General features: G+C 35.5%; 1 protein-coding gene across 1 annotated transcript in view; it reads right to left on the reverse strand.

Moving 5' to 3' along the window:
• LOC150097149 (THO complex subunit 4-A-like) overlaps positions 1-17141 on the reverse strand; it is a 98351-nt gene extending 81210 nt beyond the window's left edge. Inside the window, exons 1-2 of the mRNA XM_090406873.1 lie at positions 16825-17141; positions 11051-11185 (exon numbers count right to left, since the gene is read on the reverse strand). Coding sequence (XP_090262999.1) covers positions 11051-11185; positions 16825-17031 — 342 coding nt within the window. The 5' untranslated portion in view covers positions 17032-17141. The remainder of the gene's footprint in view (positions 1-11050; positions 11186-16824) is intronic.
• Positions 17142-18569: the final 1428 nt, after the last annotated feature.

Raw genomic sequence — 18569 nt, forward strand, 5'->3', positions numbered from 1 at the left:
CCGCTAAGAGAATATGGCCAATAATTAGATTCCCATATCCTAATTATTTGCCTCTTCTAATTTTATCAGCTTCAGTGAGGCAAGTCAACTATCCCTAATATAACATACGCACTGTGATTGGTTATACTATACGTCTCGTGAAAGAAAACTAGAGCTTTTAACAGAAGTGTATTTCAAAACAACATAATAAACTGGCTTATCTCATGACCTCAGATATATTTTCCTAACCCAATAAAACCTTTTATTTACAGGAAGCTTTTTCACTTGGTTATAATTTAAATTAGAAATGCCAAGAAATTATATCCTTGTTTAATCCTTTATCCAAATGTAAGGAAACAAAGTTTGTGCATGAAGCTTCTTGTATATAGAAGCTAATGACTTAATATTAATTGCCTTAATTATATCATAATGCAAAGCACACATCCTTTTGGGTGTGTGTACAATGCTATGTATCATGGAAAGGGACACTACACAGACTGGTTTTGACCTTTATTGCGGGGGTGCTCATCAGTGGGAGCCAGACCCAGAAGAAATACAAAGGTTGAAGTCAGTTGCAGAATTCATCATCATCATCATACTTGTCAAGGATTTAGGACTAGAGTGGCCTGTTCCAGCCTTAGAAGTCATCGTTGAATCTCTTAAGAGGATGTCCTAAACCATAAAAATGAATTATTCACAACAGAACAACCATACATGTTGTTGAAGAACTTCGTTGCAATATTATTCAGTCTTTGTGTAGCGGCATTAAGCATAATGCCTCCCCACACCATGACTCCAGAACCACCATATCTATCTCTTTCAAGAACATTCTTGCGATGTAAGCACTACCACTTTTGCACCAGATTAAGTGTTGTCTAGAATCAGGACAGATTAAAACGACTCTCATCCGTAAAGAGAACATTAGTCCACTGGTGTCTTGTCCAATTTTTATGGATACAACTACTGAAAACGTGCTCTACAATGAGCTGTGGATAAAAAGATGCAGAATAAGCCCACCAGGCATGTAGGACTACTTGTTGCAAATGTCTTGCCACAGTTTGTAAAAATATCCATGTACTTGTGCTTGAATGGAGCCGACTTGCAAGATGACTTACTGTGGTGTGTTGATTACGTTTTACTGTTATAACGAAAAATCTTTCTTCATGCTCTGGATGGACGTGTAACCTCTTAGCAAATGTCTGGAACACATTCCAGTGGTTTGAAACACTACCTAGATCCTAGATGCGGCGTGAGATTCCAAATTCTCTGAAATTTAAGTAATTCTGTTGTCATCAAGCTTTCCAATTCTTCCCCGTATGAAATCATCTAGATGATGTCTTTGAGACATTACAAGATGGCCAAGTTTGCAACTTCATTTCTTCATAAAAGAGTTTCCTTCAAGCACAATTCGCATAGCACAGTTTTGTCTTTTATCTTGCTGTGTGCTACCTTGTGATTCCTTTGCATGCTATTAAAAAATTGAAATTGTGTACTTTTTTTTTTAATTTTATTTTATGTTGAACCCATATACGAGAGGTTGGTAGATCAACCTATACTACATTAGTACCGTGCATGGGTTGGGAAGGAAAGTACTTGTTCACAATAGATTTGAATGACTATAGATTGTATTCCCTAGAGACCGCATCAATGGAAAGACTGTTCTATAGTACAGCGGTTGCAGGGATGAAGGAGGAGGAGAAAAAACTTGTTCTCTGGATTTCAAGGTACACTGTGTAGGAATGTTGAGCAGCAGCTGCACGTGTTTCAATGAGCTTGGTACTAATCAATCAGCATAATAGGAACAGTTATCAAGATCTTGGAGAAAATAGTCAAGAGGAAAATACAAGATTGGATAGATGAAAATGGGATACTGTATCAGGGACAGCATGGTTTTGTGAAGGGTAGGTCATGCCTCAGTAACTTGCTCACGTATTATAACACAGTGATGGCTGAACTGGATAAGGATAATGGGTTTACAGTGATTCTACTGGACCTTGCTAAGGCCTCTGACAGGATACCACATGAAATTCTAATCAGTAAAATGCAGCATATGGGGATGGATATAGAGTTGGTGAGATGGATAGGAGGGTGGTTGATGGAGAGATAGCAGAGAATGGTTTATTCAGGAGTAGAGTCCAAAAGACGGCCTGTGACTAATGGTGTGCCACAAGGATCTGTTCTTGGACCACTGCTGTTTAATTTGTTCATTAATGACATAGGAAAGGATCTGAGAGGAACAGTTCATTTGTTCGCAGATGATGCAAAGTTGGGTAGGGCAATAGTGAATGTAGATGATGTCAAAATTTTGCAGGATGATTTGGATAGATTGGAGGTCTGGGCTAAGGAGAATGGATGTCAATTTAATGTGGCAAAATGTAAGGTATGCATTTTGGGGTGAAACGATTAGCAGCAGTATATCACATTTGTGGAACTGTACTCCAGGAAATTGATGAGGCAAGAGATTTAGGAGAGTTGGTGGATAAGGAGTTGAAGTTTAGGGAGCACATTGCAAAAGTGGTCAAATCAGCTCATCAAATCACTTGAATGCTGAAGAATACTTTGATCAGCAGAGATAAGCAAGTTATTGTTCCTATGTACTGAGCCCTGATAAGACCTCATTTCAACTACTGTACCCAGCTTTGGTCACCTGGATTTCTTCTTGATGGAGAAGAGGTTGAGAGGATCCAGAGGCGAGTGACCAAGATGACAACAGGTCTGTGGAATGAATCTTATGAGAACAGGTTGAGGATTTGTGAGTTGCAGAAATTGGTTGATAGGCGGAAGAGGAGAGATATGATTGAGACATTCAAATTACTGAAGGGTTCTATAAAATCAATTCAGAAGATATTTTTGAGAACAGGGCTGGTTGTGGGAGGACTAGGGGACATCCATGGAAGCTGGGCAAGAGTGTGGTTAGTAAGGGTGTTAGAGCTCGGTTCTTTACTTTTAGAGTGGTGAATGAGTGGAATGGGCTGCCAGAGTATGTGGTGGGTGCTGTGACAGTAAATGAATTTAAGGCGAGGTATGATAGATACTGTGTGAATGTCGAATAATTGTGATGAACATGATTTGGGGCCTCCTTCGATGAGTCTAAGGACTCCCTGGAGTTGCCCGTAATAATAATTATTATTATTGATGCTATTTGTGGGTTGCAGAAATTGGTTGATAGGCGGAAGAGGAGAGATATGATTGAGACATTCAAATTACTGAAGGGTTCTATAAAATCAATTCAGAAGATATTTTTGAGAACAGGGCTGGTTGTGGGAGGACTAGGGGACATCCATGGAAGCTGGGCAAGAGTGTGGTTAGTAAGGGTGTTAGAGCTGGGTTCTTTACCTCATGGGTATGGGCTGCCAGAGTATGTGGTGGGTGCCGTGACAGTGAATGAGTTTAAGGCGAGGTATGATAGATACTGTATGAATGTCGAATAGTTGTGATGAACATGATTTGGGGCCTCCCTCGATGAGTCTAAGGACTCCCTGGAGTTGCCCGTAATAATAATAATAATAATAATAATTATTATTATTGATGCTATTTTGGATCAACATTTTCCATGGAAATATTTGTAGAATAGACATAGTGCAGAGACCAATCGCCTGTGTGAAATGGAGGGGGGGGGGGGAAATTGGGTCATTAATAAGTCTGATTGCTCTCCTCTGTATGGAGTGGAGCATTTTGAGGCCCTACCCCATATGTGGGAGCAGTATTCAATGATTGGCAGATTTGTGATTTGTATAAGGTTAATAGTTGTACAGGGGTGAAGTAACATCTTGAGCAAAAGAGAAATCCTAGTTTTTTAGAAGCTGAGGATGCAATGGTTGTTATGTGTTTGTGCCAGGAGAGGCTTGATGTCAGGGCAATTCCAAGAAGAGAAATCTCAGATTGTCTGGAAGTATGGATATTGTCAAAAATAATACTGGGAGAAACTGGATCTTTTTAATGAGGAATGAGACAGTACTGAGTTTTATTTGCATTGAAATTGACTAGGTCAACTGAACCCCATTGGAGGTCTGAATTAAGGGCAGTGGTTGAGTGGCTGATCTGTAGGTTAAGGTGAGTTGTGTGGTGAAGGTTTATCAAAAGAAAGGGAGGAGTGCAATGTGCTGTCATCTGGAAAACTGTGCATTGGGTTGGAGGTAAGCTGAAGTAGGTCATTGATATATAGTAGGATGAGGGTTGGTGAGAGGATAGAACCTTGAGGAACCTCAGCATTACTTAAATGTTGAGAGGATAAGGAGCCATCCACCGCCACACATAGTGAGTATCCAGACAGAAAGCTGGCAATCCAATTACAGAGGTCTTGAGATAGACTAAATGATGGTAGTAAGCTCTTGTGCCAGACCAGGTCAAAACCTGTGAAATATTAAGTGCAACCGCTTGAGATTCGCCAAACTTCTCCATGGCATTTGACCAGAGATGGGTGACATATGTGAGCAGATCTCCTGTTGATCAGCAGCGATGGAATCCATACTGGCGGTCGTTTATTAGACAGGTAGCTTCAAGGTAGTGTATGAGTTGGGAATTGATGATTTTTCCCATTACTTTAGACAGGACTGAGGTGAGCGAGATGGGGCGGTAGCTGGATGGCAGTGACTTGTCACCCATTTTGGGAATGGGCTGAATATAGGCCAATTTCCAAGCTGTGGGATAGATACCAGTGGAGTAAGACAGTATATGTAAGTGACATAGGACAGGAGACAGTTCTGGTGTGCAAACCTTCAGCAGAATTGGAGGAATGCCTTCAGGGCCAAGAGACTTTTTTGTGTCTAATTTAGACAGTGTTTTGCTGATCTCTTTCTGGCAAAAGGATATAGGGGCATTGTATGTTGGGCATCTGAAATGAATGGGAGACATTTGCCATTGTCGATTGTGCATGCATTGGAGGCAAAGTGTGAGGTCAGGAGATTAGCCTTTTCTGTAGGAGATGATGCAATGGAGCCACCTGGATATGATAGAGGTGAGAATAGTGTTGGGCAGAAGTTACGGCCGATTGCTTTGGCACGAGACCAAAAGGCTCAGCTGCCATTTGGACAGGCTGCTAATTTCCTGCTTTTAGCTCTTTCAAACTCTGTTTTGGAAGCATTGATTGTGTTTTTTGCATTTATTTTGGGCTTGGGTATAAGCTCTAAAGGAGGGTGAGGTTGTTTCGTGATCTGAGCCAGTGATGGTATGTTTAGTTTTTTTTTTATTTGTACTGCCTTGGCACATCTTTTGGAAAACCAGGGTTTGGTCATGGAATGGCAGATCAGAATACTGTGGGGAATGTATGATTCCATGCCAGTGAGGATAACTTTGGTTATGAGTTCAGTGCATGTGTTTGGGTTGGAAGGTCGCAAGCAATAGTCTACTTTATACTCGATATTGTCAGTCATACAAATCGTCACAAGCTAATTCACCTGAATTTGTGGTTGTAATCTTCAGAAATAGTGTTTGTCCTTTAAGTTTTGGACACCAGTGTACCTACAAAGCTTTGGTCAGAACTTTCTTGTAATTTGTTATAGTAGTGTTTGTTAAGTCAAAGTTGCTTATAAAAGAGCAACTTTGAGCAGTCAGATTTCAGAATAATTTCTGCAAATCCACACCAATTAAGCTTTCGATGAAAGTAAATAAAAAGAAAATTAGCCTGAATACACTGTAGTGAATTGTGAAAGCGTCTGAATATAACTTTTGGATAACTTCATAATTAGCTATTAATAGATATATAGACTAGCAAAATCTAGACTGCTGAACTGCATGCATCTGGGATATTAAGATCTGTTAATTAATAAACAAAAGTCAAGAACAATTAATGTGAGATTATATTCAGTAGATGAGATTGAGTAATAACTGCTACTTAAACCAAAAACTGTAACATGATGCATGCTGAAAAACTCTCAAGAAAAATGCATGAAAATTACTATCCAAATATATCAAGCACATATGAAAAGAAATATTTGGAATTCCTTTTTTTGCACACCACACACACATTTTTGTCAATCCATGTCGGAGGATGTAGATCCTGATGAAGTTTTAAAAATTTATCCACTCATAGAGCAAATAATATTCATAATACACAATGCAGTTTGGAGACAGAGCCAGAGGACACAACAGGAACATGTCAAAGATTTAATAAAATTACTGAGAACATAAATGGAAAATGACTACTTTATCCAATATGTATATAAAATTTAGAATAAATATCTTTCTAAATCATTAAAATAAAAACAGTAACATGGCAAAATAACTAAGGTCATATATCTACCCTACTACTACTACCATAATCATCAGAAAATTCTGGATTATGCATCCCCCCCCTCAAAGATTGTTGTACAGGATCAGGGGCGACTCGCGTATAGGCACTGCGGAACTGCAGCACCCCCAATTTTTCTCGATATATATATATATTTATATTTGCTTATAATATTTAATTTTATTATCAAAAATCCTATACATTTATCTTATTTTGTATAAAAAATAATAAAAATCCATCTTGTAGCACTTAGGAGGGCAAAGGACACTAGCAGCACTGTTCACCACAGTGTCATATTGCTACGTGCGCAAGCACATGCACGTCAAAATGAGATGTGAGCTATTAGCATAATGCTGCACTGTCTGTCGCGCAGTTCTTCCACTGTTGTTTATATGCAGCTTGCGACAGTAGTGAAGCGTTCCTAGTGCTTATCGTGTTTACTCCGTCTCTTTAAATATTTGGACGTTACAATTAAAGACACAACATTTGTTATAGTTTTTATTTTAGAACATTATTGGGGTTATGATAATGGATTTTATTTTTAAGTCATTTTGAATTATACCAAACTGTAATTTTATTGATAATAATATTGTTTCATGTTTAATTTTTTTTTAATTTTTATCATAATTTTGATATTTTATCCAAACACGTATACACTATACTTACAGTGTGTATGTATATTTCGAAAGTTGAAGCACCCCACGATTTCAAGCCACGAGCCGCCACTGTACAGGATACTATGACAATGGTACACAATCAAGTTTACATGATTACAAATCTTCCATCATCATTTCTCCTCCAAATTTGTCAGTACTCCACAAGTCAAGGCTTGTATTTTTCTGTTCAAGGGCATTTCTGAGTGTCTATCTTCCCAGATCATGTTTTTTTTTCTTCTCCCCTTCTTAACACATATCTGCAGTGTTCTCCCCAGAAATTTTTACCAGCTGGGTGGAATGAAGCATTAGCGAGGTGTGCAAAAATTTTGAATATGTTAAGAAAGACCCTTTTTTATAACAAATGAAAATAGTAATTTTATTAGAAATTACTTCAAACAAGGATATTTTATATGGTAATTAAACAAATAAGACTAGAAATTTTCTTAGTTTCTCATTAAGTAATGAAAAACCTTGTAATGCTCACAGCTTAAAATTCTATACATTAATCCTTCTCTTCTTCTTAGAAGCCCAGTTGTCAGCAGCTGTTTCATAAATAAAATCTGTTGGATCTCCCCCCCTCCCCCAGTGAAATTAGCATCAGATTATTTAGAGTGTTCTGAATGATGTGATTCCTCATACAGGTTTTTATCCTTTTTAATGCAGAGAAACCTCTTTCATCAGCTGTGCTCACAGGTATGGCCAGTCCAACAGCAGCTAGTTTTGCTAAATTTGGAAAACACTCTTTGAGCTCAGATGTTGTTGTTGCTAAATTCAGCAGTATTTGTCTTGGATCTTTTTCCATGGTCCAATTATTCTTCTGCTCTAAAAACTAAAATTATTCTTACTGGGATGCATGCATTTTATTCCCCACTGCACACAAAATCCACAACCCTCATTCAAGCCTTCATTTTCCAAAAAATGCAAAAAGCTGTCCTGGAATGCTGAACACTCCAGCCTCTCACTATAGCCTATAATCACAAACAATCAACAGTAAACCAGATTTTGTATTGGCTAAATGCAACCAACTTTTCTCCTGCTCAACTGGCAGTCGGGCCTTCTGATATCTTGCCATAGTTGTTGCACAAAACTTCTGTTTCACTATGTTTCCACTTCTCTTTCTCATCTTCTTCAAACGATGACAATATATCCTAAAGATAAAGCAGACCTCATGGCATCAGCCTTCTTCTTCAGCCTCTGTTCAGACAACCAAGGCAAATTTCCCTCTACTATTCCGCAAACCATCCTCAGTATGCTTTTTCTTATCTTTTTTTTTGAAGAACATCAGAAGATATTCCATAGCTTTGATACTCAGCCCAGATGGTATTCCTCCAGTTATATCAAGAGTTGTACTCCAGAAATTAACACCTGATAAGTTATCTACCCAACTATTGTCTCATTGTCCTCAAATCAGTGCTCTCAAAAGTGATAAAGGTCATCAACAACCAGCTACCTGGAGGCTCATCATTTAATTAGTGAATACTAACACAGTGATTCTGCTAATTTTGCTCGGTAGTAGACCTCCTTGCTAGCCTTATCAACTTTTGGACATATGCCAAAGATGTAGAGGATCTCATGTGGTTACTCGTGTATTTCTGAGGCATTTGATTGAGTCTGGCATCATATCGCAGTTGTCTTTGCAAGTTGCTATCTTATGATCTCTCTCTCTCTCCCCTTCCACTGGAGGGAGGGAGGGGAGAGAGAGAGAGAGAGAGAGAGAGAGAGAGAGACTGCCAGGTTCCTATCTAACTGTTCAATGCATGTCATGATGAATGGTTACTTCTAATCTGAATTTTCCATCAGTGCACCAGTGGCAGAGTAACCAAGGTTCTCACCTACACTCTTTCTTCAATACATTAATGATTCTTTTCTAACCTCTAATCCTTTTCCTAGCCTTGCTAATGACATTACACTTCATTTTTCTTCACCATTCATAAAACATTGTTAATACTCAAGATCTTCTATAGCCAATACCTTAAGCACTGATCTTCCAGGGCAGTCTGAAGAGTGGTGAAGATAACTTACTAAATTTTAATGCTAACAAAAATAATTTCATCTTTTCAAGAAAAAAAGACCACGGTCAACAGTCCCTCACTTCTGATGCATTCCAACTAAAATCACTTTTGCTCTTTGTGAGTTGACATTCACATCTAACCTATCCTCACATAAACACATATCACATCCATAGCCTCTTCAGTCTCCAAAAAAGCTTGGTATTTTTTTTTTATTCCAGACAATAATTCTCTGCTTAATTCCAAACACAAAATCCTACAACAGCCGGACAGAACATTCTAATATTTGGGGTAGCATACCAAAAACCTCCCTCAGAATCCTTGAACATATCCAGAAGAGCAGTATTCACGATATAAATGATCTTCACACTGACTCCCCTCCAACCACTTTCCTATAAATACTCAGTTTCTGCATTTCTTTGCTATTCTAGGTATTTTCATAGATACATCCCCCACTGATCTAGCCACCACTAGTCCTCCACCTCTCTATCTCTAATCATGTATGAACATGGATAGCTTTTTAACATTAATATATATATTTCAGCCCCATACTCACTGAACTAACTTCTCATCATTTTCCTTCATTCAACATACCTGTCCTTTGGAACAATTTTCTGCAATGCATATAACTTCCAGTTCTTTATCCTTTCATCTTTCTAATAACTTCATCGCACAGCATTGTTGTGGCATGTGTCAAGATCTCTCATGACTGGAGTTGGGGAAAAAAAAAAGGCTCTGTTAAATCACAAAAAATGCATGTGATATTTATCCTTCAAAACACTAAATGAGTATGGTATAAATGGATACCTAAGAGCTGATGAAATCACAGACCTGACAAATAACACAAAATTTCAAAAAACTATACAGTTGAAACTAGTCATGAAATATTTAATGTCTTCTTATACCTTCTTGTAGATTCTCAAAATAACTGGTACATACCGTAACAGCATATATCAGAAATGATGTCTCTGTTAGCGATTTTCCCTTCTATGGTTTTTCTCACTTATTATTATTATTCGTGACACATCCAAGGAGTCCGAAGACTCGTCGCGGGAGGACACTTACTAAACAACTGCTTCTACTACTACACCGAACCTCTACTAATCATCTCCATCAACCGCCCACCACCACAACTAGTATTTTTTTTTGTCTGTAAATTGCGTGTGTTCTGAAGGGCTGATTTGTCTGTATGTGGAATGAAAAACCAGAGTTTTCTGGGAGAAAAAAACCCTGCTATCCCTGTATGAGATCGGCTAACTCACCTTCGATTGATAAGTCCTCTCTAAAGAAGACAAAACTAACCACATTAACTGATTTTTATGCTGCTCCCACCCACAAAAAATTATTTGCAAACATATAGTACATTTTGTACCATGGGAGGGCTTCCCTCCCATTTTTGTCAATTTTATATTTTTTGTATTTTTCATTTATTTTGTACGTAGTTTGAAATCATGCTTTAGAGACCAAACATGAAACTTTTTCAATTTCTCAAAATGATGTTTACAGAGACATTTTTAAAGGATGATGAAAGAATGGATAAAGAAATGCATCTGAAACATGAAAAAGGTAAAATGAAAATCTGAATTTCTGATCACTTTGGTGAGATGCAAGAATGTACTTAGTAAAACCAAATAAAAATTCATATTTTGAAAATATATGTACAGCAATTACTGCATTCAAGGAAACAGCTGCATTACCAAACAGGATTTAATATAACTCTTTCAACAAATAGTTTTCTCAAAATCCATTATGTATACTGGGTGGTACAACACTATGGCAACGTGTTGTCATTATCTTTAATTGGAATATATATGGTTGAAAATTCATGGTTCCAATAGCATAACAATACACAATGGAAGACAAGGCTTAACATTAATAATCATGGAGATGTTCTCTTCTCAGTGTTTGTGTTATCATGCACTTTTCATTTTCAAATCCAAATGTTTTGAAAAACTGTACACTTGAGATCCTGGGGGTAATTTGAAACAAACTATGCAAGCATATGCTACATTTAACACTTTAAAGGAAAAAGAGAATCACATCAATAATTAACAAAATAATATCCTGAAAGTAAATGTCAAAATTTTATATTATGAAATATATTAATTTATCATTACTTTAACAATAACCCTCATATATATGCATTTAGCACAAAGAAAATCAGTATTAACTAGTACCTTAATATCATTATCTGACACCCCAAAATCCAAATTTGAAACCTGAAGTTTTGTTACACCACCTGTGATTATACCTCTTTGGCCAACCCCACCATCAAAGAGATCATGTTGCCACCTGTCTGGAAGTTCTCTAGGCTAAAAATAAAAAAAATAAAATACTATAATCTATATTATATATATTGCACTTGTTTAATGATACATACTCAATAAAGTATAAACATCATGCTGACAATTTTTTTTGTATACTTCAATCTAATACATTTCACTACTTAGTAGATCTTGTCCAAGAAATCTTTGATAAACAGAATAAACAAATAAAAAAAAATTAGTAAATATGAAGAGTTTGTTAAATATAATAACTCAACAGTCAAATGGCAAAAGAAGTTTTGCAAACGGCAAAAGACATTAAAATCAGCATTAACATACTACTAACTGACAGGCAACACACATTGATGAAAGACACATCCGAACTCCGTCAAGAACTTAATTCTTTTGTCCATCACTGGTCTCATCTTTGAGCAATATGCTAAGCTATTGTCACTTAGATGTTTAACTCTTTCTCCACTAGAGGTCAGGCCAGTAAAATAAGTTGATCAGATCATTGTCTCTTTGGTATATTGTTTGAAATTAATATAGCTTGTCTCTGTGTATATGTGTGTGTGACAAATTGATATATATATATATATGAAAGGATGATTCCAATAAGTAAATTATTATCAGACACTCCAGATGATGACCTTCATATAAAGGTTGAAACGTCAGGAAATTAAAGTAATGAATTCCAACACAGTTGTATTCTCTATAATTTGCCTGAAACGAATGCCGATTACTGTAACACTAAAGAAAAGGATAATTAGATAGATGGATCATTATCAATTTCATGATATATACCTTCAAGGAGTATACCCTCAAGGAGTACAATGATATATACCCTCCTATGACAGTACTACATGATTCAGTTTACATTATCACAAATCAACAAATTTTGTCTATTACTTGTAAACACTCCAATATTGCCATATCTAATATTTTGGCTTTCTAAAGCACTTCTGACTGAAGAAAATGAAGACAAGAAGGACAGCAACACCCACCCACACACATAAAAACTGATTCTTTCATTAATGTGACAAAAATCAGAGGCTTAGTTGAGTGTTTAGACATAAACAAAAATAGCCTTCTTTTTCTTCCTAACATGGATTTTAGGCCAAGTGGCCTGTTCTGGTCACATGCCATCTCTTTCTTGGTCTTCTGATTCTTCTTTTCCACTTATTTTGTAACTGTATAATATTTTTGGTAGTCTGCTGTTGTCCTAATGTTCTAGTCATTTTTGTTTATGCTGTCTTATGTAGTAATTAATTGGTTTTATTTTCAGGGATTGTAAAATTTCTTCATTTGTTTTATGGTCACATTTGGAATATCCAGCAGTTTTTCTGAGAAACTTCATTTCTGCTGTTTGAATTCGTTTTTCATCTTTCCTTTTTATGGTCCATGTTTTGCTTCCGTATAGTAGAGTTGGATTTGACAAGACATTATATAGTCTGATTCTAATGTGTTTTACTAGGAATGGCTTAAATATATTATTTATTATGCCATTTACTTTGACAAAGTTTGATATTTTGGTGTCTATTTCTTTTTCTTCTTTGCATGATAAATCACATCCCAAGTATCTGAAAGTATTTACCTGTTCTAATATTTTATTATCTATCACTATTTTACTTCTTATTTGGTTTTCTCCTTTGAATGCCATTATTTTTTTTTTTAGATCATGTTATATTGGTATGAGATATCATTGAATGATTTTTGTAGATCATCTTCTGATGTAGCTAATACTATTTGATCTACTGCAAATAGTACTGTATCTATCTTGATTTGTGGGGTTATTTGTATACCAAATGGGTTATACTGTTTCCAGATTGTTGTAATTTTATTTATATATATATTGAAAAGCAGAGGTGAGAGGGTATACCTTGTCGTACTCCTCTTGATATATCTTTCCATTCTGAGATGTGTTCTAATTTAACTGCTATTTTATTTCCTGTATATATTTCTTGAATGGATTGTAAAAGTTGGTTTGGTGTGTTTAAATTGGTTAATATTTTAAACAATCTCTGTCTACTAATTTTGTCAAAGGCTTTTTTTATAATCAATAACTGATAAGTAAAATATTACCCTCACTTTACCCATGACCAACATTTCTAAATGCAGAAATAATTCTTAAGAACTTTTTAAAAATACCTTTAGCAAGCTCAAAAAATATTAAATCCTTTTTTATTAATGAAAAGGATTATAACAACTTACTGAACAGAAACATTAAATATATCGGTGTTTAATCAGATACTAGAAGATCTATGAATAATGATGCTAGTGATCATTCAGGAAAATTGAAATCTCCACTGTGTTAAATATAACAAAATGATTTATTACCTACAGTACTCACTTTATGAGTTTACATTAAAAAAAACCCTATTATTCATGTTCACTGACATAAATTTATAATTATTTATCTTCTTCCTATCGTGAATTTTAGTCCAAGTAACGTGCTGCAGTCTCATGGCATCGTTTTGTTGGTCTTCCACTTCTTTTTTCATTTATTTCATACCTGCTGTATATTTTTGGTAGTCTATTGTCCATTCTATTTAGATGCTCTAACCATTTTTATTTATATTTATTTACATAGTGGTTAATTGGTTTTATATTCAGAGCTGTAAAAATTTCTTCATTTGTTTTATGGTCCCACTCAGTATATCCAGCTGTTTTTCTGAGAAATTTCATTTCTACTGTTTAAATCCATTTTTCATTCTTTTTTATGGTTAATGTTTCACTTCCATATAATAAAGATGGATGATTCTGATGTTTTTATACCAGAGATTGTTAAACAAACATATTACTTATTATGACATTTACTTTAACAAAATCTGATATTATAATGCATATCTTTTTTCATCTTCATATAAGTCATATCCAAGGTATTTGAAAGTATTTACTTATTTTTAATATGTTATTATCTATCACTATTTTACTTCTTGATGAGTTTCTCCTTTGAAAGACATTTACTTTTGATATTCTCTTATTATATTGTTCTGAAATTTCATTTAATAATTTTACTGATCTCCTTCCGATATAGGTCACACAGCTTGATCATCTGCAAATAATAATGTATCTATCTTTATTTGTATACAAAAAGGATTATGCTGTTTCCAGATTGTTATAATTTTAGTTATATATTAAAAAGCTGAGGTGATGGGGCACATCCTTGCCATATTCCTCTTGATATACATCTTTCCATTCTGATATTTGTTCTAATTTGACTTAGAACAAATAACCTTAGACAGAGGAGATGCATATACAGTGGTGTACTTGGATTTTGCAAAGGCTTTTGATAAACTGCCACATGACAGGCTCTTAATTAAATTGAAAGAGATGGGCTTGGATAAGACTTTTGTATTGGATCAGTGACTGGCGGTCAGATAGGTATCAGAAAGTTGTATATGGGGGTGCAGTATCTTGAAAGAGAAAGGTCACCAGTGGTGTGCCACAGGAATCAGTTTTGGGGCCATTGTTGTTCAATTTTATGTTAATGATATTGGGTTGGGTTTAACTAGTGATATCTAGCTGTTTGCAGATGATGCAAAACTGGGGTGAGCAATGCACAGTCAGGCTGATGTTAATGCCTTACAAGAAGACTTGAATAGATTGCATGAATGGACAGGTAAGTGGAACTGTCAGCTCAATGTTGCCAAGTGTAAGGTTCTGAGATTTGGTAAGCAACAATGGGATGCCAAGTATATACTTGGTGGAGAAACTTTAACAGAAGTAGAGGAGATGAGAGATCTAGGTGTGATAGTGGACAAGGACCTGAAATTCAGGGGCCACATTGTACAAGTTGTGCAGACATCACATCAAATAATGGCAATGATGCAGAGAACCCTGACATGCAGATATAGAGGGGTTATGATTCCATTGTATAAGGCCTCATATGGATTATTGTGCACAGATTTGGTCACTGGGTTTTCATGACGAGGATATGTTGGAAAGGGTACAGAGAAGATTCACAAAGGTAGTCAGTGGTCTTTGGAACGTGGAGTACGAAGACAGATTGCAGGAATGTAAGTTGCAGAGCCTCGTGAATAGGAGGAAGAGGGGGGGGGGGATATGATTGAGACATATAAACTGCTCAGGGGTTGTTATCAGAAGATGGAAGAGATTTTTCATAGAATTGGAGAGGGAAGTAGAATAAGAGGCCATTGCTGGAAACTGTATAAGGAGGGTGTGAGCAAAGGAGTGAGAAGCAGGTTCTTTGCATGGAGGGTGGTTGGTGAGTGGAATGCATTGCCTGAGTGTGTTGTGGATGTGGACACATTGAATCAGTTTAAGATGCGGATGGATGAGTATTGTATGCAATAGTGAGTACCTCCCACGATTAGCCTCTGATTCATGGAGGTCGGGTGTTGATAATAATAATACTACTATTTCATTTCTGTTTTAATATTCCTGTATATATTTTGTAATCTGCATTTATTGGACTAATTTTCCCATAGTTATTGAAGTCACTTTTATTTCCTTTTTTATAAATTGAGATAACCAATGTTTTTTCCCCCCAAGAGTTTGGAGTTTTCCAGAAATCTAAATCATGTTAAAGAATTTCAGACATCTTTCATTAAAATTTTCGCCTGCATTTTTGTACAGTTCCATGCTTAGTCTTTTCCTATTTTTCATCTTATTTACTGTATTTTTTTTTTAAATTCTGACATCAGAATATTTTCTGTTAGATCATTCTTTGTTCTAACAAAGAATGATCTAACAAAACTTTGCTTCTTTATTATCATCAATCCAAAGATTGTTTGTATTTTTACATTTTCATTTATTTTTTTGTTGAAGTAGTTTATTATTTAATTGGGTTTTGGTTGTGGCTTAATTATATCCTTTTCTAGTTCAGTTACAAAATTATTCCATCTCTATGTTTTTACCTTCTCTCATTTTGCATCTACTATCTTGGAATTTAGTCATTTCTGGTAAGTTTTGATACTTTCATATTATTCTGAAATTTCATTTAATGATTTTACTGATCTCTGTAGATCATCTACTATAGCTAATGAAATTCGATCATCTGCAAATAAGAATGCATCTATCTTTATTTGTACACCAAATGAGTGATGTCGTTTCCAGATTGTCATATAATTAAAAATTGGTATATCTGCGGCCGAGAGCCTTCTTGGGCCACTGAAGAATAAACCACAGATGATCCATGCACCACTATATACAATACTTGAACTGGTGTAAAGTATATTGCATTGTATGTTTGTATTGCATAGCGTAACACCAACAGAACAAGCACTAGAAACTGACCTCGTTTGACGATCATAATGCGAATGTGACGCAGCAAGAACTGCTTAATTTTCAAACTCAAAATCAGTAAACAAAAGTTAAAAGTTTTACCATTTATATACATTTTCTTCCGAGAGTAACGGATAATAATTATTCATTAGATATTTAAATCAGCACTGTTCATTGAACTTGTATCTTATGCATGTCAAACCTTTGTTTCTCAAAATTTCTAAAGCACAAATGTTATATAACACATTTGAAAATCATATGCTGGGTGCGTGAGAGCCATTTTTCACCATAATCTTTATGTAAAATTAAATAGTCCTGTCAACATGCTGAAATTTTGATTATCATATTTCCTTTGATCTAGTTAACCGGTTGCTATGACTTAGTAATATGATCGAAAAAAATCATTCAAGCACAAAATACAAGAAATATGTTACACTTACCCTCGTATAAGGTACAGGCCTTGAGCGTCCTCTCGTCAGTCGGCTTCGAATAGAACCTCCACCACGTGAACGACCCCTTGTTCCGCCAGTAACATTACCTCGTCCCCTAACACCACCTTGAGCACCCCTGCCTCCTCTAGGAACACGAAATTGCCCTTTACTCATCTTAATAATATCATCTAACGACATATCAATTTTCTCCGTCATTGTTCAAGTAACAGATATACAACGATCTTACCAAAACTAGAATACACTACAACAAACTGCGCACACAACTAACAAATAAGCACAACGCGCAGGGAGAAATGGCGGCTTATTTTTCCCCAACAGGAAACGATAAGCACTAGAGTCACCTAGTGGCATCAGAATCCCTATTAAATAAATACTGTATTTCCATAATGAACACCATTCTATTTTAAATATATTTAAATAAAATGCATTCCATTAATTACAAAGATCATAATTATATATTAATTAAAATAAATTATATTATGGAGAATATCATATTAATAATAAATAATATAAGTATAAAATAATAATCAAAAGAGGATCCAAGGGCTTCATTTTGGGGATGTTAAATAGAAATAGGGAATATGAAGGATTTATCCATATTTCATATTCGAATTAAAAAAAGAAACTTTAAGTTTCGAAAATTGACTACAGTTTATGAGAATAAATCTAAGTTTATATTTTAATTAATTATATTAATTAAAATATACGTGTGCAGGCGTCCGTGAATTGACCTTTTATTAGTGCCTTTAACAAACGTCGTTTCCCTGGCCTGATAGTCGTTTCAATCTAGCTATTGGTCAACAGAGCACACGCACAGTACCCGGATAATATAAAACATAAGATTAAAATAATAACAACAATAATAATAATAATCTGATCATATCAAATCTGATCAATACAAATTGATCGGCATTTGGAACACAAAGACCTGACATCAGAATTATCGAACATCGACAGCTTTGGATTATTGATATCACGGAACCCAGTGATAACAACATTAACAACAAAGAACTGGAAAAAAAATTATTAAATATCGAGATCTGGCAATTGAAGTTGACCGGCTGTAGCTTAAACACACCAAAGTCATTCCAATAGTTATCGGTGCACTAGGTGCAACTTCAAAGACTCTATCCAACTATTTACAGCAATTAAACATCACTGAGGTGACCGCATATCATATACAAAAAACAGTATTACTTGGAACAGTCCATATTTTACGACGCTACCTGATGGACTATTCTTAGATTCTTGGGTAGAATCTGAATTGTTCTTTATCACCAGTCAAATTTTTGTTTATATGATATCTTGTTTTGAATGAGTATCACTTATGTGAATAATAATAATAATAATAATAATCTGAACCCATTGATTCAATGGACTAGCTCATGTGTGTTTCTTTTGAGCTTTCCTTGAAAAATTTCATTCTACGTTGTGTGGGCATTGCAGAACATTAATAGTGTACTGGATACAAAATACAACAAAACTTACCAGAAATATGAAATACATGGATAAATAAAATAAAACAAATCAGCTAACGCCTTTTATTACCTTATAGGGAGTAGGCGAGGCCTTTATACCTTATCTAGTATAAAGTTCAATCTCCACAGGTAGCCAATTAGAGATAGCTGGACCATGTCTATCACTAATTATAGCAGCGACCGATGAAGAGGCTGGCAAACAACTGCTGCCATCTTTTGGTACTTAACAAGATATATCACTGTCTGAAATAATGT

This window comes from Typopeltis vanoorti, chromosome 17 (genome assembly GCF_054136105.1).
Source record: "Typopeltis vanoorti isolate ZY-2024b chromosome 17, IOZ_Tvanoo_1.0, whole genome shotgun sequence".
NCBI classification, from domain to species: Eukaryota; Metazoa; Arthropoda; class Arachnida; order Uropygi; family Thelyphonidae; genus Typopeltis; species Typopeltis vanoorti.